The 24,890-nt window shown below is 37.6% G+C and overlaps 1 protein-coding gene across 1 annotated transcript in view; it reads right to left on the bottom strand.

The window, feature by feature from the left end:
• Nucleotides 1–18,053: 18,053 nt before the first annotated feature.
• atp2b2 (ATPase plasma membrane Ca2+ transporting 2) overlaps nt 18,054–24,890 on the bottom strand; it is an 88,082-nt gene continuing 81,245 nt past the window's right edge. The window contains 1 exon segment of the mRNA XM_022206991.2: nt 18,054–22,010. Coding sequence (XP_022062683.2) covers nt 21,699–22,010 — 312 coding nt within the window. The 3' untranslated portion in view covers nt 18,054–21,698.

The raw sequence follows: 24,890 nt of genomic DNA, 5'->3' as shown, positions 1-24,890 counted from the left end.
AGTGAAGTTAAACTAGAAAATGTTGGAACTTAAGATGTACAGACTATAATTTACTTGGGTAGTAGGGGTCTTATACTAAACACAACTTATGACACATATGAAGAAATCTCATTGCATGCATTGACAGAAACTTCAAACTCATATTTTTGACATGAACTTGCTTGTAACAGCAAGTAATGCATTTCTATTTGCAAGAAAATTTCACAGTTGAAACTTTTAAAATACTTGACATACAACATTTTGAAGATGCAATTGAGAAAAGTAGGTAATAAATCGATCTGGAAATCAATTTATCAACTATAAATTGTGTGTGAATAATGGAAGTTGTCTATGTTCAAAGAGCTGAGTTGAGAGTTTTTGTTTTCATTTAATTTTTTTCAATTTGTATAAGCTGTATTGTTTTTGGTGTGAAAGTGAAGAGCTGAAACCTGGAAGGACTGGAAGTGTTAAAGTGGAAGCACTGAAATCACAGAGTAATTGTCTGCTAAAGGCAAGGAGTTAATAAAATCTCAATGTCATTTAAAGTGTAAATACTGAAAGCTGTTGATTTGAGGAGTAAGAACTGAAAGTAATTGAGGAGAAAGAAATGAGAGCAATTAAAATGCCATTTGATTTTTGAATACTGAATGTATTGGACAAATTTTGTAAAGTACTTTAATGCAAGGGCGTCAGTTTGTTTTTAAAAGTGGGGGGAGGGGATGGAGACCACAGCACTTTGAGAAAATGTGGAAGAACGGCAGCAAAATGCCACAAGCTGGGCTTGAACTCACAACCACCATACCAAAGGCAGAAGCTCAACCTGTTGAGCTATCAGTACATGTAGGTAGAGAGGTATGTGGGCCACTATAGTACTAATTCTCTTGGGCCGAAATTTTGCCCCTGCACGCCTCTGGTTGGAGCTTCCACTTGGCACAGGCGCAAATTTAGCATCTGACGGTTTTTTATAACCTCATGAAGGTGTGCTGCATGTCCGTGCAACTCTCGGCCGGGTGCGGATGGTGCGTTCAGGAGCATCGGAATTTTCTATACTGCTGAAAATAACTGGGTTTACAACGGCTTACATGTGAAGAATCTGAATGTGTTGGAGACAAAATGACCCCTGACAAAAAGTGGGGGGGACACATCCCCACCGTCCCCCCTAAACTGACGCCTATGCTTTAATGTCAGTTCAGGTGAAAGTGCTGAAGACAAGTGTGTGTCCCTTAAGTAGTTAACATACAGCTGACATTTAGGACCTGAAAGTTTCAGAATTGTCAATTGAAGAATTTAAGTTAAAAGGCAAAGAATTAAAAAAAATCTATTGTGATCTCATGGAAAATCATGAGGGGTATGAAGAAACATATGGCAAAGTACACAGGATAGAGATGAGTTTAACGTAGATTTTCTACTTGAAAGACGATGAAGAAGGTAACCTGTCATGGAATGTTTCATTATGCATAGATTCAGTGTGTTATTGTGAGCACGTCTGACATAGCAGTTTATAAATCAACTTTTCAAGACTTTTACTTGTTAAGAACACAACTGGAGTCCATATTAGTAAAAACTGATAACATCAACCAGATAAAGTATATTCCTTTACTGTCACAACACTAATTATCTCATTTGTGGTGTCAGTCTAACTGTGAGACACTAAGCGTTTAATATTTTGGCAATTGGAAGATGTCCTGTTTTCAAGACTTTTAGGTTTAAACCAAATGTATAGGAAGCTATCATCAGCATACAATCACATTACATTTTGACATAACAAATAATATGATGATAAACACCTCCTCCAAAAATAAAGATTTTCAAGACAAAAACTTCTAGGTTTAAATACAACATTTGATTTGTAAAAAAACAAAAACGTTTTTTAAAAAAGACAACAAACAAAAAACAAAAAAAAAAAAAGAAATTTCCAAAGCAGTCCCAAAAAATGCCCTCACGGAGCTGCATCACTATCAAAATGAGTTTGAGGAAGTTACTGGAGATTGTGACACAACTTTGACTTTCACCTAAAGTGTTGATCTTTATTTCACTGATCCTTTGCTTAATCTTTGAACTATAAATCGGTGACTATTACAGTACAACTTAAGTGAAGCATTGCATTGTGTGAAGTGTACTGTAGACCTGCGTCACAATCATCTAGATCATCAAAGGCAAGAACAACTACACAAATAGGAAAAAGAGGGGCTTAAAAGAGTTTTGAAAGTAGCTCTGTTATGCAAAATCAGTTTGTTTCCTATTGTGTGCACAATAGGAAAAGTTAAATATATATGAGGAAACCTTTGTATTATATTGCCATAATTTTTGCAGAATAATAAAACCTTTAGATGTACAGGATAATTACTGACATCTGTAGAGCTCAAATTACTCTATAGATGATGAAAAAATGAGTGCAATAAACGCCCCTCTGGTGAAAATGAAGTGTTTTATTATGTTAACATTACCATTTGGTATTTTTTTTCATCTATGCTCAAGGACATATCATGATTGAAATAAGCAGTCAATGTTTTGGCTCAGCATTTCAACCTTGAATCAGTGTGCTAATGGTGGTCTCAAAGACACATTCAGACTTACAGGACTATAGTAACAAACCTCTCAAACCAATCCTGTCAACTTGTAAGGTGGGACTTTTTGCGTCATTATTCTTCTTCAGAATTGGTTTCCTATTCAAACATGTATGGCTGAATTACTGTAATATCTCAGCTTGGCCTTGTATAGTGTTGTGTAGTTTACAGTGCATGAGCCAAAGGTGAGCTGAATGGATAGAGGTGCATGGATAGAGATATGGGAACTTCATGTGTCTGCCATCTACAACAGTGAAGTTACATCTAAGCCACTTAAGGACGGGAAGGGATTATTTTCATTGAAATTATTCTAAACATGTTACTTTAAAAACAGAGTTGGGTTTTTTGGGATTTAATTAAGACCCAGGGAGGGGTCTTACATTTTTGAAAGCAACAAGATGACTGGTTTACAGAGGATTTGGCAAAACACCGCCAGTCAACTGAATCAACCGGATGTGATTCAGAAAACTTTAAAGATTAAGCAGAGAAACTTAAATGCAGAGACGAAGCATGTAGACTGTTGCCCTGATTGGACGTTATTCTAAAGCAGAAACGTGAATGGAATTCCTCTGAAAATTTGAATTGCATGTGTTTGACATGTTTACGATTGAGCTCACTCAAAGGATTGAATTCAAACTTAGCAACAAAAGACAAAGTCATAACTTGGGCCAGATCTGCCATTCACTGCAATGCCAACAGCACGCCAAGTGTGTAAACCACCATCTCAATGGAGACACCACCCCACATCTTCATATCAACAGCAATTTGTTTGAGCAATTCAACAAGACGCCCCCAGAACATTTAAACACGGGTCACTTCACTGAGAAATCTTTAGACTGCATTGATGCACAATTTTCACCAACGACAAAAAGAAACTGCGAGGGAAAGTGAAAAGAAAAGAAGCTAGGGGAAATGCAAGACAAAGAGCCCAGTGCAACAGATCCCAAACTCAGGTTCAACAAACTAGCTGCAGCCAATCCACTGCAACCATTCAGTCCACGTTCCTTTCATCCCCACACCGCTATTAGTCTGGGGTCCAACAAGAGGTAATTTTTATATTCAACACCAGTGTGACAGTATCAGATGAGCAGTATCAGTAAAAGTACAAACAGCAATCAGAGTGTGAGGTTTTAGCTTGAGTCACAGACACACACACACCAGTATTCAGACTCTGACACCATCTTACTGCTTTCCTCGGAGAGTCCAGTAGCCTTCTATGCTTGGCAAGAGAGGAGCGTTGAGTAGCTACCAACCAGGCCACCCAGTAGTGAGTGAGACCTGCCAGCAACACCCCCAGGCACATGCTAATGGAGCTGAAAAGGCTTATATTGGTATGCAGAAAATTAATATTATCAGTGACTAGTGTGCATTAATAAAGCAGCAACACACACAGCGAAGTACACAACAAGTCTGCTCATTTGGTTTGGCTAACTCCATGTGGCCATCTTTACCAGTTTGTTCTGTTGAGATGAAAGTATCTGACTCTAATAGCAGAACAAGATGTTCCTTTCTATAGAAGCTACACATCTAAGAATCTGAAATCACTGCAAACATCCAGAGGTATTTTCACTTCTGGCTGATTACATCTCAGCTAAAGTTAAAGGTGGGTTGAACTACGCCAATTTCATGTACAGTGATAAAGGTGTCATTTTTCCCGCCTGGCAGGTCATGCAAGAAAGTAAATAAAAATGCGAGGCAGGTGTCAATCAAATACCGTCTTTACACACCCACACACCGCTGAAAAAAGATTTAATCAGGCAAAGTACATCTTTCATCTGTACATAAATTACATAATGAATATACAGATGGATAAGTACAGGTATGCCATAATAAATTTGCATTTGCTATGTACAGAAATGTACAATAATGTCTCTCACGGGACTTATTTTTGCTGCATTGGCATGAACATATATACTATTAATGGAATTCTGCTATTATTGATATTATTAAAGAGCTTCAATGAAAACAGCTTCAATGAAATTTTTTTGGCTTTCATGTAAACAAATAAAAATTGCATTAACATTCAAAAGGGGCTGCACAGTGGCTTGGTGGTTAGCTCGTTCACCGTGCAGCTAGAAGATCCACGGTTTGCATCCTGGCCTTCCTGGGATCTTTCTGCATGGAGTTTGCATGTTCCCCCTGTGCAAGTGTGGGTACTCTGGCTTCCTCCTACCGTTCAAAAATATGCTGAAGTTAATTGGTAAGTCTAAATTGTCCATAGTTGTGAATGTGAGTGTGATTGTCTCTTTGTGTAGCTCTGTGATAAACTGGCGACCTGTTCAGGGTGTCCACTGCCTTTGCCCTAAATCAGCTGAAAAAACAACTTTTGCAGAGCAGTATATTCAAATTTTAAATGCAAAATGGTTTGCATCTATCGTTACAAGTGTGTGATCTTCTGTTGTCTTTGCTAGTGCATTGCAACATATCTTAGCTAGTCATCACCATCTGCTGATGAGTAGAATGGTTGGACACTATTGCCAAAATTCTCTATCACTCAGCACAAAACAGAGACCTGCTCATAGAATAACAGCTCTACAAAAAGTCTAAAGGGAGCATCAGAATGTGTTTTCTATGTGTTATGATAGCTTATCATGATTATGGCAATAATCCAGTAGTTGGACTGAACATTTACCTGACATCAATTTTTTTCTGGTAATGCACTGCGACTGTTAGATGCAAGGTTGGAAGTAGTGGGACGCTGTTATTAGTGTCATCCCAAACAAAATATCCCAAGAAAGAGAATAGGGTGAATGAAGCATGATTCCATAGCATTTCAGGGCAGTCAGATGGTTGGGCACTTTGATTCAGACTGAAATATCTAACAACATTAAAACCACCTGGCTAACATGGTGTTCTTGTTGTCTGTTTAAATAGGGGGTAGGTTTCAAAGTAACATCCAGATGAGTGCCAGGACCCAAGGTTTCCCAGCAGAACATTGCATTTTTACAAGATGATTATTGTCATTCACTTCACCTGATGGTGGTTTTATGTTGTGGCTGATCAATGTATGTATGGATGATCCAAATGATTAATCCTAACGCCCTATGAGTTTATCAGTGGGTTTAATGTAAATTTAAGGTTTTCATTTCCCAAGTCACAGCTACAAACCATTGTTCATTCACAAAAAAAAATAAGTGTATTGATTTTCGGGGGGATTTTTGTGATACAGGACAATTCATTTTTATCACAGAAATGCCGAGTGTAGACTACCGTGTCAGTATTGATAACTGTCATCTGCACTTGCCCAATCAGAGGCTTGATGACCACCAAAGTAATAATAATTTCATTGAAGCCTTTCAACCTGCAGATTTCTCACGGGTGACTGGTAATATTGAACCTGATGTGCAATTATACAGTCAGCTATTCTCAGTTCTGTCTGTCTCCATGATCACCTGCCAGACAACCTCTTGATGCATGAGCTGTCAGCACACTCTGGAGCGCAGTGGACCGAAGAACATGGTAATGAAGACAAACTGGAGATACCACACAAATAATGGCTGCTGGTGGTCTCTTTCCCTTCGCTCTCTCTTCAACTTTCATCCATCAACCTCCCCCTCTTCAGCTCATCCTTACATCAAGATGAAATGTTGATCAGCCTGGGAAATATAACACCCCCGCATCTTCCTCTGAATTTGTCATTTCACGTATCGCTGACTGACATCTCAGTATCGACACAGTGAACGGGGGAATGGAGCAGTTATACCTGTGAGGTTTAGAGGTAGAACGGTAATCACAGACCTGTCCATCTGCTGTCATCAGAAGATGGAGTGTGATTGTAGGTCTGAGTGTGAGAGACAGGAAAAGAGCATGATGGCGAACATGTTTAGTGTGCTCGTTTCAAGGCTGTGCATTTTATTTCAGGGGGAGTAATGGGAATCCTTCATCATGAAGAGATGAAAACAAATCTTGTAGAATACTTTTTTTTTTTAATCAACACTGCTAGTGAAGTCATCTGTCCTCCAAACCCAAGAGAATTTTTATCTTAATCAACCATTTCAATGCTTTTTCACTGATCAGATGACTGGTTAAAATGATGGACATGATGAGAGGAGACAAATGTCGAGTTAAAAGCCAAATAAAGCTCAGAGAATTATTACATTTAATGATAAATCAACATAGAGCTAACAAAGATGATAATCAGTCTCTCATTTTTTAATGAAAAAAAGCACAAATATTTGTGATGCTGGCTTCTTAGATGTGATTATTTCTACTTTGCTATTTTTGGGAAACAGATTACAACACTTTGGCATGTGTCACAATTTTCTTACAGTTTATAGACCAAAAGATTAATAGAAAAAAGACGATAATAAATGATGAAAATAGCCATTGGTGGTTCTTGATCTTTCTGTCATACAATGAGGAGAAGGACCGCAGGATGTGGCTGGAAGCTTTGGAAAAAAACAAGTAAGTGGTATTGAGGATGTTTAAAATCATAACTCAAGAATAAACCATTAGACTTGACACAAATATTTTTTGGGACGAGTATTATGTGACTTCTTGTTGAGAATTTGCAACTTGACAATACAAGTACCGGAAAACTAGAGGCTCCTAATGACTTGAAATACTTTTTGTTCTGGTAGGACATGATACAAAATAAAGACAAACAAATGACATTTGAGATCTAAATATAAATGCAAAGATAGATGATAAAATAGTGACTGTTTCATAAATGGAAGTCCTTGGTATTAGTCAGCATCAAAAGAGTACTCTGATTTTAAATATTTTTTAAAAATCTCCAAAAACACTTTATTAATATGTGAATGAATCAGCACGTTCTCACTTAGAGTCTTCATCAAGTTGTTAAGAGGTAAACAAACTCATTAAAGATATGGGAAAATATATTTTTCATGAGATTAGCGTCATTTTTTTGATGTTGTCACATGTTCTTCATCTATCTATTTATCATTCTTTAGGACACATTTTCTGCTCAAGTCTTCTGACATCTTGTGTGTCATTTAAGCGTTAATGTGGGGCGACCGATAAATTCTTCTTTTGTTTGATGAGGTTAGATAGCAGAGGTTACAAACAACTGGGGCTGCAGACTGAACATCATGTCACAGATGACCCCTACTGGTCAAGCATCTTCATTGCAATCCCACCACCAACCTTCCCTGCAGTAATCTGTAATGCCACTTCTTTCATTCTCCTTAAATGACCCTTCGTTTTGCAGCATGTGAAATCATCATCAACAAAATGATGTAAGCGTTCGGAGCTATAACACACTCTATCTCATCTAACACATTAGTCATTTTTTTGAGTGTTGTGTTTTGTTTTAGTTCAGAAGTTTCACTTTTGCTGGAAGGTGTGTCACATTTGCTTTTTTGGCCAGTGTGCAGACTATTTACAGCCCTGAGGTGTGTTTGGGAAATAAAGAGTCACCACATATCACCTTCGCTTTGAATCAACCAACAACATAGCTGTTAGTGCAATGAATGCAACGTGTGTGTATTTTCCCATGTCATTCCCACAGTCCCATCCCCCCCAACAGGAACCATAGTCTCCCCTTATCCCATTAAGACAATTGCCAAGACTGGCATTCAAACATGTGCACGTGTGTGTGTGTCTGTGTGTGTGTAGACGCACTGCAGCACACACACAACCACACATATACGGCCGAATGCCCACAAATATACCAACCCATACACACACTGGGCAGAGAAAGAGTAATTTCAAAATCAATCCTTTTGGAGAAAAAGAGTGGGAAAAAAAAGAATGAGAGCCCCAAAACCTCCACCAGTGTTGGCTGATTGTAAAGGACTGTCAGTTACTGCAGCCTTCTATTGGGCCAAAGGGAAGCAGCAGGATTCAACTTGGGGCCCAATAAAGGGCTATTCTTCCTGGAAATCGGCCCTCGCACATGGACTTGAATGCACTTCGACGCTAATCTTCTGAGCTGTGGGAGCCCACTCTATATTCACAGGCTGTGCCACCCCAGCAGGAACAGCCGTGCATGCTGATGCTACTACACCCACTACAAGGCTAAAGCTAAAGCTAACACAGGGTTAATGCTAATATACCAAAATCTCTGGAATTGTCTGTCAATCATCTTGAAAAAGATGTATGTAAAAAAAATGAAAATAAAAATACAAGCACAATATCGTGTGATTTCATAAAACATCACACTATTTTCTTTGAAAAGACTGACTATGTTAAATTGAAATTAAGTATTAATTAAAGGGGAACAAAGAAAAAAAAACAGAATGCAAAAAGTTTAAACTTCCAGTGAATTAATTCCAATAATTTTCTTAAGCACTTTCCCCCAGAAAATTATGAGAAAACTGGAAGTAAAACTGTAAACTTTGCAAAAAAAAAAAAGTATTCACTCACCTATGTGTCATTTCTGTCAAGCCACACAAATAGTTTGTTTTTAATTGGCCAGGTTATGTAACATGTTTTTGAGATGTCTGTATCATCACAGTCTTAACGAGAAAAACACTAATGGATTGTAGCACTCACTAAAATGTCCTAGTTTAAACATACTAAACTATGACTTTTTTAACACATTTTGGACTACATACTAAATTATGACTTGCAGTTTCTTTTTGGTGGTTTGATTCAGTAGGTATAGAAAGAAGAAGACAAGGACAAGCTGCAGTAAGAAGCCTTGGGCTGGAATTGAACCTACGACCCTGATGCAGTTCTGTTTTAGAGTCCCCCTCTTAACCAGTTGAGCTACCTGAGAACCCTTAATTCAGTTTTTCGACGACATATTAAATTTTTTTATATGATATAGATGACACGCTAAGCTATGATATATTTTATACAATTTGGACAAAATACTAAACTAAAACGTTTTTGTGACATTTTGGACGACATACTAAACTATGACGTTTTTGTCATATTTTAATGTCAGACTAACCTATGACATTTTTGTCATGTTTTGGACGACATACTAAACTATGATGTTTTTGTCAAATTTTAGACAACATGCTGCAGTAAGAAGCCGTGGGCTGGAATCAAACCTGTGACCCTTATGCAGTCCTGTTTCAGAGTCACCCTCTTAACCAGTTGAGCTACTTAAGAACCCTTATTTCACTTTTTCGATGGCATATTCATCTTTTTTTATGTGATATAGATGACACGCTAAGCTATGATATTTTTTATACAATTTGGACAAAATACTAAACTAAAACGTTTTTGTGACATTTTGGATGACATACTAAACTATGACATTTTTGTCATATTTTGGACAACATACTAACTTATAACATTTTTGTCAAATTTTAGAAGACATACTAAACGATGACATTTTTTGTCACATTTTGGACGACATACTAAACTATGACATTTTTGCCATATTTTGGACGACATACTAAACTATGACGTTTTTGACATATTTTGGACGACATACTAAACTATGACGTTTTTGTCATATTTTGGACAACATACTAACCTATGACATTTTTGCCCTATTTCAATGTCATACTACATTATGACATTTTTGTCATATTTTGAACAACATACTAACTTATAACATTTTTGTCAAATTTTAGACGACATACTAAATGATGACATTTTTGTCACATTTTGGACAACATACTAAACTGTGACTTTTTTCACACATTTTGGACAACATACTAAATTATGACTTGCAGTTTCTTTTTGGTGGTTTGATTCAGTAGGTATAGAAAGAAGAAGACAAGGACAAGCTGCAGTAGGAAGCTTTGGGCTGGAATTGAACCTACAACCCTGATGCAGTCCTGTTTCAGAGTCACCCTCTTAACCAGTTGAGCTACCTGAGAACCCTTATTTCACTTTTTCGACGGCATATTAATTTTTTGTATGATATAGATGACACGCTAAACTATGATATTTTTTATACAATTTGGACAAAATACTAAACTAAAACGTTTTTGTGACATTTTGGACGACATACTAAACTATGACGTTTTTGTCATATTTTAATGTCAGACTAAACTATGACATTTTTGTGACATTTGGGACAACATACTAACCTATGACATTTTTGTCATATTTTGGACGACATACTAAACTATGACGTTTTTGACATATTTTGGACGACATACTAAACTATGACGCTTTTGTCATATTTTGGACAACATACTAACCTATGACATTTTTGCCCTTTTTCAATGTCATACTACATTATGACATTTTTGTCATATTTTGGACAACATACTAACTTATAACATTTTTGTCAAATTTTAGACGACATACTAAATGATGACATTTTTGTCACATTTTGGACAACATACTAAACTGTGACTTTTTTCACACATTTTGGACAACATACTAAATTATGACTTGCAGTTTCTTTTTGGTGGTTTGATTCAGTAGGTATAGAAAGAAGAAGACAAGGACAAGCTGCAGTAAGAAGCCTTGGGCTGGAATCATACCTGTGACCCTGATGCAGTCCTGTTTCAGAGTCATCCTCTTAACCAGTTGAGTTACCTGAGAAACCCTTATTTCACCTTTTCGACGGCATATTAATTTTTTTGTATGATATAGATGACACGCTAAACTATGATATTTTTTATACAATTTGGACAAAATACTAAACTAAAACGTTTTTGTGACATTTTGGACGACATACTAAACTATGACGTTTTTGTCATATTTTAATGTCATACTAAACTATGACATTTTTGTGACATTTGGGACAACATACTAACCTATGACATTTTTGTCATATTTTGGACGACATACTAAACTATGACGTTTTTGACATATTTTGGACGACATACTAAACTATGACATTTTTGCCCTATTTCAATGTCATACTACATTATGACATTTTTGTCATATTTTGGACAACATACTAACCTATGACATTTTTGCCCTATTTCAATGTCATACTACATTATGACATTTTTGTCATATTTTGGACAACATACTAACTTATAACATTTTTGTCAAATTTTAGACGACATACTAAATGATGACATTTTTGTCACATTTTGGACAACATACTAAACTGTGACTTTTTTCACACATTTTGGACAACATACTAAATTATGACTTGCAGTTTCTTTTTGGTGGTTTGATTCAGTAGGTATAGAAAGAAGAAGACAAGGACAAGCTGCCGTAAGATGCCTTGGGCTGGAATCATACCTGTGACCCTGATGCAGTCCTGTTTCAGAGTCATCCTCTTAACCAGTTGAGTTACCTGAGAAACCCTTATTTCACCTTTTCGACGGCATATTCATTTTTTTAAATATATCGATGACACACTAAGCTATGATATTTTTTATACAATTTGGACAAAATACTAAACCAAAATGTTTTTGTGACATTTTGGACGACTTACTAACCTATGACATGTTTGTCATATTTTGGACAACATACTAAACTATGACATTTTTGTGACATTTTGGACGACATACTAACCTATGATATTTTTGTCATATTTTGGACGACATACTAACTTATAACATTTTTGTCATATTTTGGATGACATACTAAACTATGACATTTTTGTCATATTTTGGATGACATACTAAACTTTGACATTTTTGCCATATTTTGGATGACATACTAAACTATGACGTTTTTGTCATATTTTGGACAACATACTAAACTATGACTTTTTTCACACATTTTGGACAACATACTAAATTATGACTTGCAGTTTCTTTTTGGTGGTTTGATTCAGTAGGTACAGAAAGAAGAAGACAAGGACAAGTTGCAGTAAGAAGCCTTTGGCTGGAATCAAACCTGTGACTCTGATGCAGTCCTGTTTCAGAGTCACCCTCTTAACCAGTTGAGCGACTTAAGCACCCGTGACCTACTTGTTCGACGATATACTAATTTTTTTTGAATATGACATTTTTTAAAAATAAAATTTGACGATATACTAAACTAAAACTTTTTTGTGACATTTTGGACGACATATGAAACAATGAAATTTTTGTCATATTTTGGACGACATACTAAACTATGACATTTTTGTCATATTTTGGACAACATGCTAACCTATGACATTTTTGCCATATTTTGGACGACATACTAAACTATGACATTTTTGCCATATTTTGGACAACATACTAAACTATGACATTTTTGCCATATTTTGGACAACATACTAAACTATGACATTTTTGCCATATTTTGGACAACATACTAAACTATGACATTTTTGCCATATTTTGGACGACATACGAAACGATGAAATTTTTGTGACATTTTGGACAACATACTAACCTATGACATTTTTGTGACATTTTGGTCGACATACTAACCTATGACATTTTTGTGACATTTTGGTCATATTTTAATGTCATACTAAACGATGCCATTTTTGTCATGTTTTGGACGACATATTAAACGATGACAATTTTGTCATATGTTGGACGACGTACTAAACTATGACCTTTTTGTCATGTTTTATTCAACGTAATGCCTTTTTTGTTAACGTGCTTTTTTGGCCCTTTTGTTGGTTTGATTCAATAGAGATGACAGGGATGAAATGCAGTAATGAGTTTTGAGCTGGAGTCAAACCTGCATCTCTGATGCAGTTCTGTTTTGGAGTCCCCCTCTTAACCAGATGAGCTACCTGAGCAACTCTTTTGTATTTGTTGGACGACATACTAAACTATGACTTTTTTTTATACAATTTGCATGACACAATATATGATATCGTATAAGGGATTGTAGCACTCACTAAAATGTCATAGTTTAAACATACTAAACTATGACTTCTTCACACATTTTTAATTTTCTAATTCAACATTAAAATTTTTCAATGTTTTGTCTTTTTAAAGGTTTAGTAATCAAATTTTCCTGAAATCTCTGAGTTTTCACACAAAGAACACCTGAACATGTGAAACTGGTTCCATAGTAGAACCATTACTGTAAAAACGTCATAGTGTGGTGTGTTGCTCAAAACACATTACGAGCCGGCTGTCTTGGGTCACTGAGGAGCGTCAAAAAAAACAGGACAAACGCTGATTTTCAGGGGGTTAGGAGGCTATTTATTTGAAAGAGTAAGTTTACAACAACACAACATGTGAGCAGAAAAATCACAAAATCTGTCTTTAGTTCAGCTGAAAATATGAGTTTTCGTCTTTTCTATTGCCTAAACTTTTCAGGAAGTAGATGAAGAATAATTAAAGCTCTCATGTCAAAGTTCAACATAGTGTGGATCCTTGTGGAGAGTTTAGTCTTAGAGTTTGTAAAGCTGCTGAGTTTTTAGAGTCACATGGATTGTTTTGACATTTAATAACTGAGTCCTGAAATAATATTACAGTTGTGGATTTCTGTCATTTAGTCTGGACTAAACAAATAACAGCAGCATAAATCTCAAACGTCATTATGAAGAGTCTGGATAGAGGTTTCTCACTTGATAATGATCAAAACATGAAATTTAGGTTGGTTTAAAGGAATATTCCTCATTAAATCTTTGAATGTTGACCTAAAAGGTTGGTTTCAGGAAGTATTCCACCTAGTTCCAGAGCCGACACAGCAGGCCTAAACTAAAGAAGAGAGGAGCAGACCACGAAACAGAGCAAATTGTCCAACTGGGTCCCCTCATTGTGCTGCAGTCTGGTAAACCTGTCACAACGACAGAAGCTTCTAAAATGCTACTTTCACCAAAGAACGTGTCCTGAGAGCCATGATACTTGAATGGAGAGTGGCGAGGATGAGGGGGAAAAACCAAACTCTCTAGGTCCTCACACATCGACCTTAAAGGAACATTCCATCAAAAATCCCTGGACATGCACCTAAAATTTTAACTGAGTATTCCATGCAAAATCCTTAAAGAGACCCGAGGGGCTGGTTAAAATGAATATTCCACCTAAAACCTCAAATATAGACCTGAAAGGGTGGCTTTGAAAAAATCCTTCAATGTAGACCAAAAAGTTAGTATGGAGGAATATTCCACCTGAAATGTAGACCTGAGAAGTTGGTTTGGAAGAATATACAATCCTAAACATCCTTAAATGTAGACTAAAAGGTGAGTTTAATGGTATATTCCAGCTAAAACTCAGTACTATAAACCTTGGAGGTTGGTCTGATCGTATATTCACCCAACACCCTTGAACATAAACTTAGATAGTTCATTTAAAGGAATATTCCACCTGAAATCCTTCAATGTAGAGCAAAAAATATTCCATCTTAAATGTAGACCTAAAGGATGGTTTGGAGTAATATTCTACTCTATAATCTTACAATGTAGACCTAAAAGGTTGATCTGATTCTGCCCAACATCCTGGAACATTTACCAAAAAGGTTGGTTTAATGGTATATTCCCAGAAGAACCCTTGAACATTTGGCTTAATGGTATATTCCACCTAAAATACTTGTATATATACCCAGAAGTCAGTGTAAATGAAATGTAGACCTAAAAGGATTGTTTAAAGGAACATTTAAACTATTATTTTCATTATTTAATAACATGTTATCAGTGAGAACCCTGGCAAACTTATTTTCATCAGTTTTTTTTAGTGGAAGTCACAAATGAAGAAGCTCTTGGTTTTTACCGGCGTTACTGAGTCAAAAGGGGCTGTTTCAACACAGAAACGTTCACATGCATCCACAAACCTCTCAGCACTCAAACACCCACAGACAGGCGGCCGGCTGGGCCGAGGCTTGGCGTCTTCAGACCCACGAGTCGGGGAGCTGTGAACTTGTTGGTCCGGTATGAAGGCCTCTGTGTGGTCCAGTAGAAGTCCACGTAGATGGTGTTGGCTTTGAACCATAGTGATAAATCATTGAGCACACTGTGAAAGCTTTGATGAATTTGAAGTAGAAAGTAGTTCCAGTAAAGTAAGAGAGAAACATCTAAGAGTATCAGAAATTAAATTCCTCTGATTTCCATTGTATTTGCAAGGAAGCAGAAAACTCAATGACAACAGTCAAAACTGAACCATGCAAGTAAAACTATCCTGATGGTTTGATACTCCAAGAAATTGCTTTATGGGTTTTTACACAATGGCAAAACTGAATGATGGAGACCTTATAATAAAAAGCACTGATGTTGAGGAGACACTTTTGCTGGCTCTTCAAAGGGATTGATAGTCATGTAAAGGTGTCGTCGTTTATTGCTGGTGAAATACTGCCCCCGAGTGGACACAGACATAGAGATAAACATCATCAGTAATCTTAGTATTACCCAACAGATACACTGTAATCCTGTTTTCACTGAGTGTTCACTTCTGCAAGACCAGTCACTTCCAGTGATGAATGAAAAAAAAACTGTACTACTGTCAGATGCCAGTGTGTCACACGATATTTCATACTCTCATACTGATACCAGTAGGTATAGTATCATTTTAAATTAAATTTAAAATGAGAGAGTGCTATGATGTTCTTCAGACACGATCCCCCCCATCCAAACTGAATGAATTCAACCCAGTACATGGCTACTTCAGCACGGTGTAGGCACCAGCGTTTTGGGCAGAAAGCTGTCATTTTGATATATTTCATCCAAGTGCAGCTCCTGCAAATATACTGAACAAGTGGTGTACAATACCTTCAGGGATGCAACGGTCACAACACATTTAGAATAATGACTACAGTGAGATGTACAAAATATTACAACCAAACACAGCTGCTGAAGGCAGTGGCAACCAAGATTTGCTTTGGAAAAATCTATGTGATGAAAATGAAATGTTTGCCTCTCTCTTATTAGCATCACTGTGGCCTTGAGGAACACCCCTAACCCCCCAAAACAGATCACACTTGCTGTAATGGGCAGCTTCAAGGTGTAACTGAGTGAACACACAGTATTCCTAATAAACAACATTGCTCCCAGGAAGGTGTCCCTAACTGAAAGAAGCAAACAACATCCTGCTGCTTTAAATTAAATTATTTTCTACTGTTTTCTTTTGCAATACAGCATAGCGGGAGCTCTTCAGGCCTTCAAAAGTGGGTGAAAAATAACAATTTGAAATTCTCTCTTTGGTGGAGCATATTACAAGTGTGTCCTGCCTCTATTTTCAGGGATGAACCGAATACCAGATTGAGGTCAGGTCGAAAGTGTAAAGCCAGTTTCACCTCTGATCACATCCAGCATCTCTGAAGTGAAATGCATGTTGCCTCCATAACCCTGAATCCAGGTTGCAATTACTCATAGCTTCCAAACATCTTTAATTTCTAAATGCAAGATGTCTCCTGCTACAATGAAAATCCATTCTCATTGCAGGTGTGATGCAGCTTTCCACATCATCCATGATGCCTCTTGGACCAGAATAAAATGCAGGAAAAATAAAGCTGAGAGAATTTTCCCCTTTCAGCAGATGAATCTGAAAACAGTCTTCTTAAATCAAACTCTGAGTGCACATCATTCTGCACAGTGAAGCCCAAACATGCATTAGAAGCAACATTGATTCAAAACCTCTTTGAGTGGAGCCGATTTTAAAAATAAGTCCATTCTAGTGTAACAATCCTGCTTCCAGCGTCACAGCTGGGTGTGGTCAGGTATGATGCCCAGCAACAAGCAACCATCAGAAGCTCGAGAAACTGTATCTTCCTCCCTCCAAATTTCATTGTGGAGCTTAAAGATGCTCTCTGGAGTTTCTGAGCAATGACCTGCAGAACTGTTTTGGCAGATGAGTCAGTCGGTTGTTTGTATCATGCACATGGCCAAGAACGAAGTCCACATTTCTGCTGCAGCTTTTACATTATTCCATCAACAGTTGGTGACAAATAGAGCTGTTGAAAATGTGCCCATAAAGGCGCCGAAAATGACTGCAAGCCAGTAAAAATGGGTGTACACAATTCAGGATTCAAACCATTCCAAATACGTAGAATGCTGAGGAAGCTATCTTGACTGTGTTTGTTAGACCTCCAAGACACAGACAATGAGGATATGCAAAAACAACTCCAAAGGGCACCTTTAACTCATGGCATGACTTTGGTTTACTCAAAGGTAGCAGGGAGGCCTACGTTTTATTAATTTGACCCTGCTTGCAGTGTTTTACAGTGCTGACAGAGTTCCAGCAATGCTTGTGGCATATAGAACAACTTTATTGTTAGGAGTTTTGGCTTGGGACTTTGGAGACCCCGACGAAAGCCACAAGCTGAGTCAAAGTACTGGTCAAACAATATAGTTGTCTGATATAATACAAGCGTTGCAGAGGTTTTGACTTCCTTCTTGCATCTTGGAAAGTCAGTGAAGATGTGCGATCATTTCCTACCTTGCTTAGACAACAGAGACAGACAGGAATAGGGTGAAAGTGAGAGATAGTGATTGACTGGCAACAGGACTCCAAAACAGGACCTGAAGCAGGAATGTTGCAGTTACACAATCAAAACGTTGCATGCTCTGGTGTCACCTTATCGTTAGTGGTCATAAAGCTTGCCAACATCTCGTTTACGATATATGACATCAAGAGAATCTTTGTATAATCAATCGAAAAGCTGGAGACATTTCCTATCACCAGACCCTTTTGCAACAAAACAATAAAATATGAAAAAAAACCCACAAAAACTTGAAGTCACAGTGGACATCAAAAGGTGAAGCACAACGAATCAGAACAGGACATGTCACACGGGGCCAGGACACACCATGTTGGGTCATGCTGCTCTGGGAGATTTATTTAGTGATTTTTCCTTTTTTTTTTTTTTTTTGTTTTGTTGTTGTTTTTTTGTATGTTTTTATTATGTTTTCCACTTGCGCTCCTGTCAGGAGTGTGGTAAATGGGACAGTAAAGCAGCAAGAGTCACAGTTCATCATCATCATCATCATCATCATCATCAGCATCAGCATCAGAATCATTATCATCACTGTCACCACCATTGTTATCATCCTCCTCATGGTATCATAATAATAATTTTCATCATCATTTCACTTTTTCCTCAAGCTAGAAAATGATTTACATCACATTGTTTTTACTGACTTTTGAGACCACAAACATTCCAGCAACACACTCTAGGATTAAGGGTGGGTAACAATCAGAAAAGCATGACTTTTTGCATAGTATTAAATGAACAAAGACATTGAGTTCTTTATTTACAATTATTGTATAGATAAAAAAAATATCATAAAAACAAGATGAACACTTAAATCACTTACCCATAAATGGCTAAGTATGCCAAAAAGTTATCTGTTGGCATTTCTCTTTTTCTTTGTTCCACAAACTGCATGCTGCTAAATACAGTACATCGAGGCAGGTGAGAGTATATTGCAAGAAGTATCATTGATATCATCGTTATCATTATCATCAGCATCATCATTGTCATCATCATCATCATCATCATTGGTGTCATCATCAACATAATTATTGGTTGTTACAACACGTGTTATGATTCGGATGTAATCACGATGTTAAAAAGTTTCTGACAGGAGCAGTGATTGATTACATACAGCCAAACAGCTGCGTCGGCAGTATGACTCGTCGCGGTGCATGATGGTACATGTAGTCAGGAAGAGTTCCTGTTTTTACACCAGTCCGCATTGGAGTTTCTGTCCTCAGTGGACTCATTGCTGTATTTACAAAGATTATTTTTAAACTCGGTTTCTTTGCATCCTCTTAAAGCTCAATGTCCTCCTGGATGTAAAAGTGGTTTGAGAATGTTGGCTTAAGTCTTTTTTTTATCGTTACATTATTATTGAAAATGCTATTGTTATGTTTTTTGTCTTGTTTATTATTTTTAATTAATTCTTTACAGACAAATAAACAAATAAATTGTCAAGTTAAAACATTGGAAAGGAAACAAAATAAATCAACAGCTTCTAAGCAGAATATCAGAATCCAGACTGTTTTTCTTCTTTCTTTTTTTTTTTCCAAACTTAAACAAGAGACAGATTTTTATTCAAATGGTCCATGTTACTTTTTCAACACGCCTGAGCTGACTGGTAAAGCTTGTGCACCCTCTCAAGATGGTCAGATTGGCTGGGAAATGACAGAGGAGGAGGATATAAAAAAGAAAAAAGGTAGAACTGCTTGGATAAATGATTGTATATACTGTCGTAGTGTATAGGATTCTTTTTAAGTAGAAAAATTGTGAATTTTCTCAAGTTGCATAATGAGCCTATCACGTCATGCTTGCCAATGACTTCGGTTAGTAATAGAAATAACAATAGTACAGGCTAGTTAGGTGGCCTTGTCCTTCTGAGTGCAATAAGACTGGGTAAATGTGTCTTCTGTATGTAACTTCTCTCTGGTAATGTCTGATTGGTCAAAGCACAATAAATAGTTTACAACTAGTGAGTACAGTTGAGATGCTAGAGTACTGTATATTCTGTGACGGCAGGAAGACAAGCTTGGTTAAAACACACAAAAGCACATCTAGAATTACACCACAGAAGTTTTCATTCATAACCAGATAGTGCAGAAAATCTTTTTTTCATATATAGAAAAAGAGTCAAAGCAACATTCCATTTTTGTTGTAATTTGTCTTTTTTTTTTTGTCAGTTTTTGCTTTTTTTTTTTTAGATGTTAAAAATGCCAACAGCTTTGTGGGGCTGCGTGTGTCTCTCTGCTAGACGAAAAGAAACTCCTTGAAACAAAAATAAATTGAAATTAAATAAAAAATAAACAACACAATATATTCCAAGTTTGAAACCCACCCCCCCTCCGAAAAAAAATCTGATTTCCGTGCAGTACAGATAAGCCAAATATAACTTTGCAAATTTCTAATATGACTGAACTGCAGCCTTTCGATGGTCACACATATTTCTAAAACATCAAGTCCTTTGAACAAGCAGGTTTATCTAGAAGACAGTTCACTATAAAGGTCCTGATATCAGCCTTTGACACGAGCCCTGACCCCAGGCCAGCGCTGAAGCACAGAAAAAAAACATAATTTAAAAAAAAAGAGAGAAGAAGTAGTGAAAAAAAGAATTAAATATCCCCCTCTGTCACAAAAGGAGGCCTCTGTTTAGAAAAACCAAAGGCAAGCCACTCCAACTTGATCCCAACAATCATATAGAGTAATACTAAGATTCCACATTTACTATGTATCCCATTATATTTTGGTTTCTTTTTGTTGTTAATCCTCTAAAAATATCTACATTATTTGACAAGATAGCAGGCAAATTCCAGCACATGGTTTTTCAGTAATAACACACCAACACAGCTCTGGTCCATCTGAGCGTCAACTTCGCCTCCCTCCTTCTAGAAACCAGGAAGTTTATCTCTACGAGGTTGTAAACAAATTACATTCTCTTTAAGACATAAATAAGTCAAAGTAATTTGAGCCATTGAAGCAGGAACAAGGCAACATGCCAACAAACAAAGATAAACTCTCTCTAAATATATTTATATGTATTTATATTTATAGAATATATCCCATAAATGCTATCATCATTATTATTTTGCGTTCCTCTTTTCCGACAGGTGCAAAACTACTGTGCAAGTTGAGCCCTACCACCTCGGTACACATTTCCGTTTATGGATGAAATAAATTTTTACAGTCGGGTACATGTTCATGCCACACAGAAGAGGGAACTTTGCAGGCCAGGAAATCAGAGAAGCTGTCTTTAAAACTGCAGTCCGCTGCGAAGGCCTAGCCCATCAGAACCAAAGAACTCCAATAAAATTAAAACCCTTTTAAATAAAACTTGGGTAATGTACATTCATGCAGGAGCAACAATAATAATAACAATAATAATCAGAATCAGAATTAGAATAATAACAATGTTTTTCAATTTAATTTAAACTATTATCAGTATTAACAATGTTATTGTTGAGGATAGGGAGTGTAAGGGGAGTTTTAAAGTCTGTCCTGTTTCGCGATTTTCACTCCTCGGCAGAGTCTCCCTCCTCATCGTCCTCCTCCCGGTGCCACTAAAGACACAGTTCATACATATGTGCAGTCAGCCGCACGCTTATACAGTACATGCTAACCAGTACAAGCATATAGTCATACACACCACCACGGCTGCCACCATACACATACAACCACAAAAGCAGGATGGCTGTGTAGGTTTTGTGGCTTTGTTGCGCTTTTTTGATTGTATGTTAGTTTGTTTTTCTTTTCACCTTGCCATATTATTCAGATTTTCCTCATTTTGAAAGGAGCGTTAAGGGCTCAAGGTTAAGGGAGGGGGAGGGAAGATGGATGTTTTTCCACAGGACCCGCCCTGTGTGGGTGGCAAATGGTGCATTGGGGGATTGGGAGGTGAGAATTAGGTGTATATTTTGGGGGCGACAAGGTTACAGTTAAAGGTCTGGAGGAATTTGAGGAGGCGCCCTCTGGACTGCGAGGGAACAATATTAGAGGTTAGAGCTGAGTGTAGGATCAGGGTTAGAGGCTGGTCTCCAAGCTGTGCAGAGGACTGGCGGGGCTGGAGGAAGCGGCGGATTTACTGGTGTCGATGGTGAGATTGATGCCACTGTCAATGGCGTTGTTGTTCTTGTTAGGGGATGAGGGCTGGCTGGAGTACTTCCTCCTCCTCCGAGCAGAGTCATCGTCCGTGTCATCAATGAGGGGGATGTTGGGCGTGGAGTCTTCTATCCTAAACTCGGGGTGTGTCATGAAGTTGTGGATGGATGTTCTGGAGTCTGGTTTTTCCAGGCCTTCATAGAGGGAGCTACGGAATGCATTCACAACTCGGATCTGTCATGAAAAAAAGGGACGAAAAAGAAGAAGAAAAAAAAAGCGATGAGAGGTGATGTCGGAGGACGAAGTGGAAGGGTTGGACGGACCCTCGGGATGAGAGAAAAGAGGGAAGTCAGAGGAAGGAGGGACACAGAAGAGGGAGGGATCCTCTAATTTGAGGATAAGGAGGTGGAGAGGGAAGAGAAGGTGACGGAGAAGCAAGAGAGAAGGCAACTGCAGTCTGTGTTCTGCTTTCACAAGATGACTACTGTTCACAAGTCACTCAATTTTGGCGTGCACTAAGGAAAACTGTGAGGAACACAATCGTAAAAAAACACAACCAAATCATACATTTCCAGAAAAAACAAAGCAACACAAACGCTCGTTGTAAGTATACGCTTTAGTCCAATGTGCTGTATACCTAGAAACAAGCCACGTTAATAAATGGAATGCTCACAGAAAAAATTAAAGGAGAATATCACATGCAAGTTTGAAGAAATCTGGTGGACGAGGTCAGTAAGAAGGAAGGAGGTTAGATCTGAGAGATCCAATCAGGTGGTTTGAAAACTTCTGGAGGTACCAGAACACTGTCTGGGGCAATATCCACACAGACTCTGGATAGGACACACAAACACACAAATATAGCACAGGGTGGGTAAAGCATGGTCCCCAACAGGGCAATGGAGAGAGTCAAGTCTGCATGAGGCTGGCTCAACACAAGCATTGCAGTGTGAAATTCACAGGAAAACAACACATCCCCAAAAAAACTGGTGGCATTTAGACAACAAGCAAACACAGCAGGTTAAAATATTATGAACACGGAAACTTAACAGGAGGTAAACAAAAACTACATGCAACAAGACAACAGGACTGTGAAGAAGGGGCCACACAGACTGCTGACACAAAACACGGGGAGGTGAATAATGAAAAGAATAGTTTTATTGCCAGAGGTCTGACGGTCAAAGCAGGTTCTCAACTCCATGCACATCTAAGTAAACACTCAAGTATAAGTCCCAACCAACTATGTGACCATTTATTGACGCTAAACAAGTAGCTGTGTACTGGTTTATTTCGGTAGAGGGTGTTGTTGTAATCAAAGCCTTGTTTGCATGTGCAGTATTGTCAAAATGTTGACACTTAGGATGTGGAAGACTCATTTGATGCCTTTATGTTTTACAGGAAACTGAATCCTGTCAACACTCAGGGGTACGTATATAATAAAAGAACGTTTTTAAGGACCTTTATTGTTTATTTTATCCAAGTGCCACTGTAATACATGATCTAACAGATATTGGAATGCTTTTTTTTAAATACCTTTTTATTAAAGCAAAGTGTTTCCAATTCCAAACTATACATATTGGCAGATACAAGTATTTTAGGCTGATTAAATAACCAGTATTTCTCACGGTGAGTCTATAAAATACCTGAAAATAGTAAAAACAAAAAAATTACTATTTTCACAATCTAAGAACGTCATCCTGAAGCTGTTGCGTCTGCTCAACCAATGACCAAGAACCCAACTATAATCGATTTATATTGATAGAAAACAGAGCAAACAGTGAATCCTCACATTTGCAAAGCTGTAACGTGAATGTTTTGTGCTGTTGGTTGATAAATGACCTGAATGTTAAAGATGTTTTCTCATGGATCACTTTGGCGCTAAATATTTTGAATGAAAATTGCTTCTTGGTCTGTCAGAAATCTTTACAATACAATCTCACATAGTGCAGATTTTTCTCGTTCTTTGAGGGGCTGTGCTAAAACAAATGCTAGTTTCAACATCTATCAAAATATAGTTACTAACAAATAAAAATACGCAACCTAGTGCAATTTTTTTTTTTACTTTACGCATGACAGGTGAAGAAGAAAGGGTCTCAAAGATATTAGGTTTGAGAATGTATCAGGATATTGTATATATTTTACATACTGTCGTACTGTTACAGTATTCAGTGTGGCAGAATAGGGTATAAGGAGACAAAACAGATAAAAAAATAATAATAAGAGGAGCCTGTCTGGATGAGTACATGTGACAGGATGTCTGACAAGTAACACTGATGGGGTGTCAGAGAGGGGTGGGGAGTTGAATTTACGTTGCTGGTGCTGCAGAGGATCTTTGTTCGTAACTATGGCAACATGACAGTCAACTACACCGACAGTATGAAGCGACAAGACGGGATGAATTCTTGGCACAGTGCTGCCTTGTGGTGGTTCTCCTGCCCCTCCCATTCCAGTCCACACATTGTAAGCACAGAGTTTCATTTGATTTTCATCAAGCAGGTACAGATTAAGTCAAGACAGAGGAGTGTGTACACGTGTGTGAGAGATAAATAGATAGAAGATGTTTTAGTTCCTGGATCCCGTTTTGAATTAAAACAAAAACCTGTCTTTAAGGTATTTTAAGCTACACATAAAGCAGCTTCCTTAATGTTTTCTCGCCATTGCAGATGTTGTGTCAGCTGGAAAACACATGAATTAGCAGTTACAATTTGCTTTATCTCAAGTCCGTCAGGGTGATTCGCCACATCAGCAGCGAACTCACAGATAAAAATACATTGCAACTTATACTTGAATGTTACTCAGTCCCTTGGTGAGTTGATTGGAATTAGTTCACACCAATGTCTGTCAAGACATTAAAATGAGAGGACTGAGGGATGGGATGATGGATGGGAGGGATGAGCAGAGGGAGACAAACTCACAACCTGAAATGTCACGCCGTGGGTATCACCCTTAGTCCTGCGCTCCTAGCACTCTGGGGAAACAAACACACATTCACCAATGAGAGGACAGTACACCCAACCATGGAAGGAGATATCAAGATGAATTTGAAATCCAGTATGAACAGCAAAAAGACAGAAGAAAGAGAGAAAGTGAAAAAGGCAGATAGCAAGAGAGAAAATC

This window comes from Acanthochromis polyacanthus, chromosome 5 (genome assembly GCF_021347895.1).
Source record: "Acanthochromis polyacanthus isolate Apoly-LR-REF ecotype Palm Island chromosome 5, KAUST_Apoly_ChrSc, whole genome shotgun sequence".
NCBI lineage: Eukaryota > Metazoa > Chordata > Actinopteri > Pomacentridae > Acanthochromis > Acanthochromis polyacanthus.
This window is presented reverse-complemented; position numbering and strand designations above follow the sequence as displayed.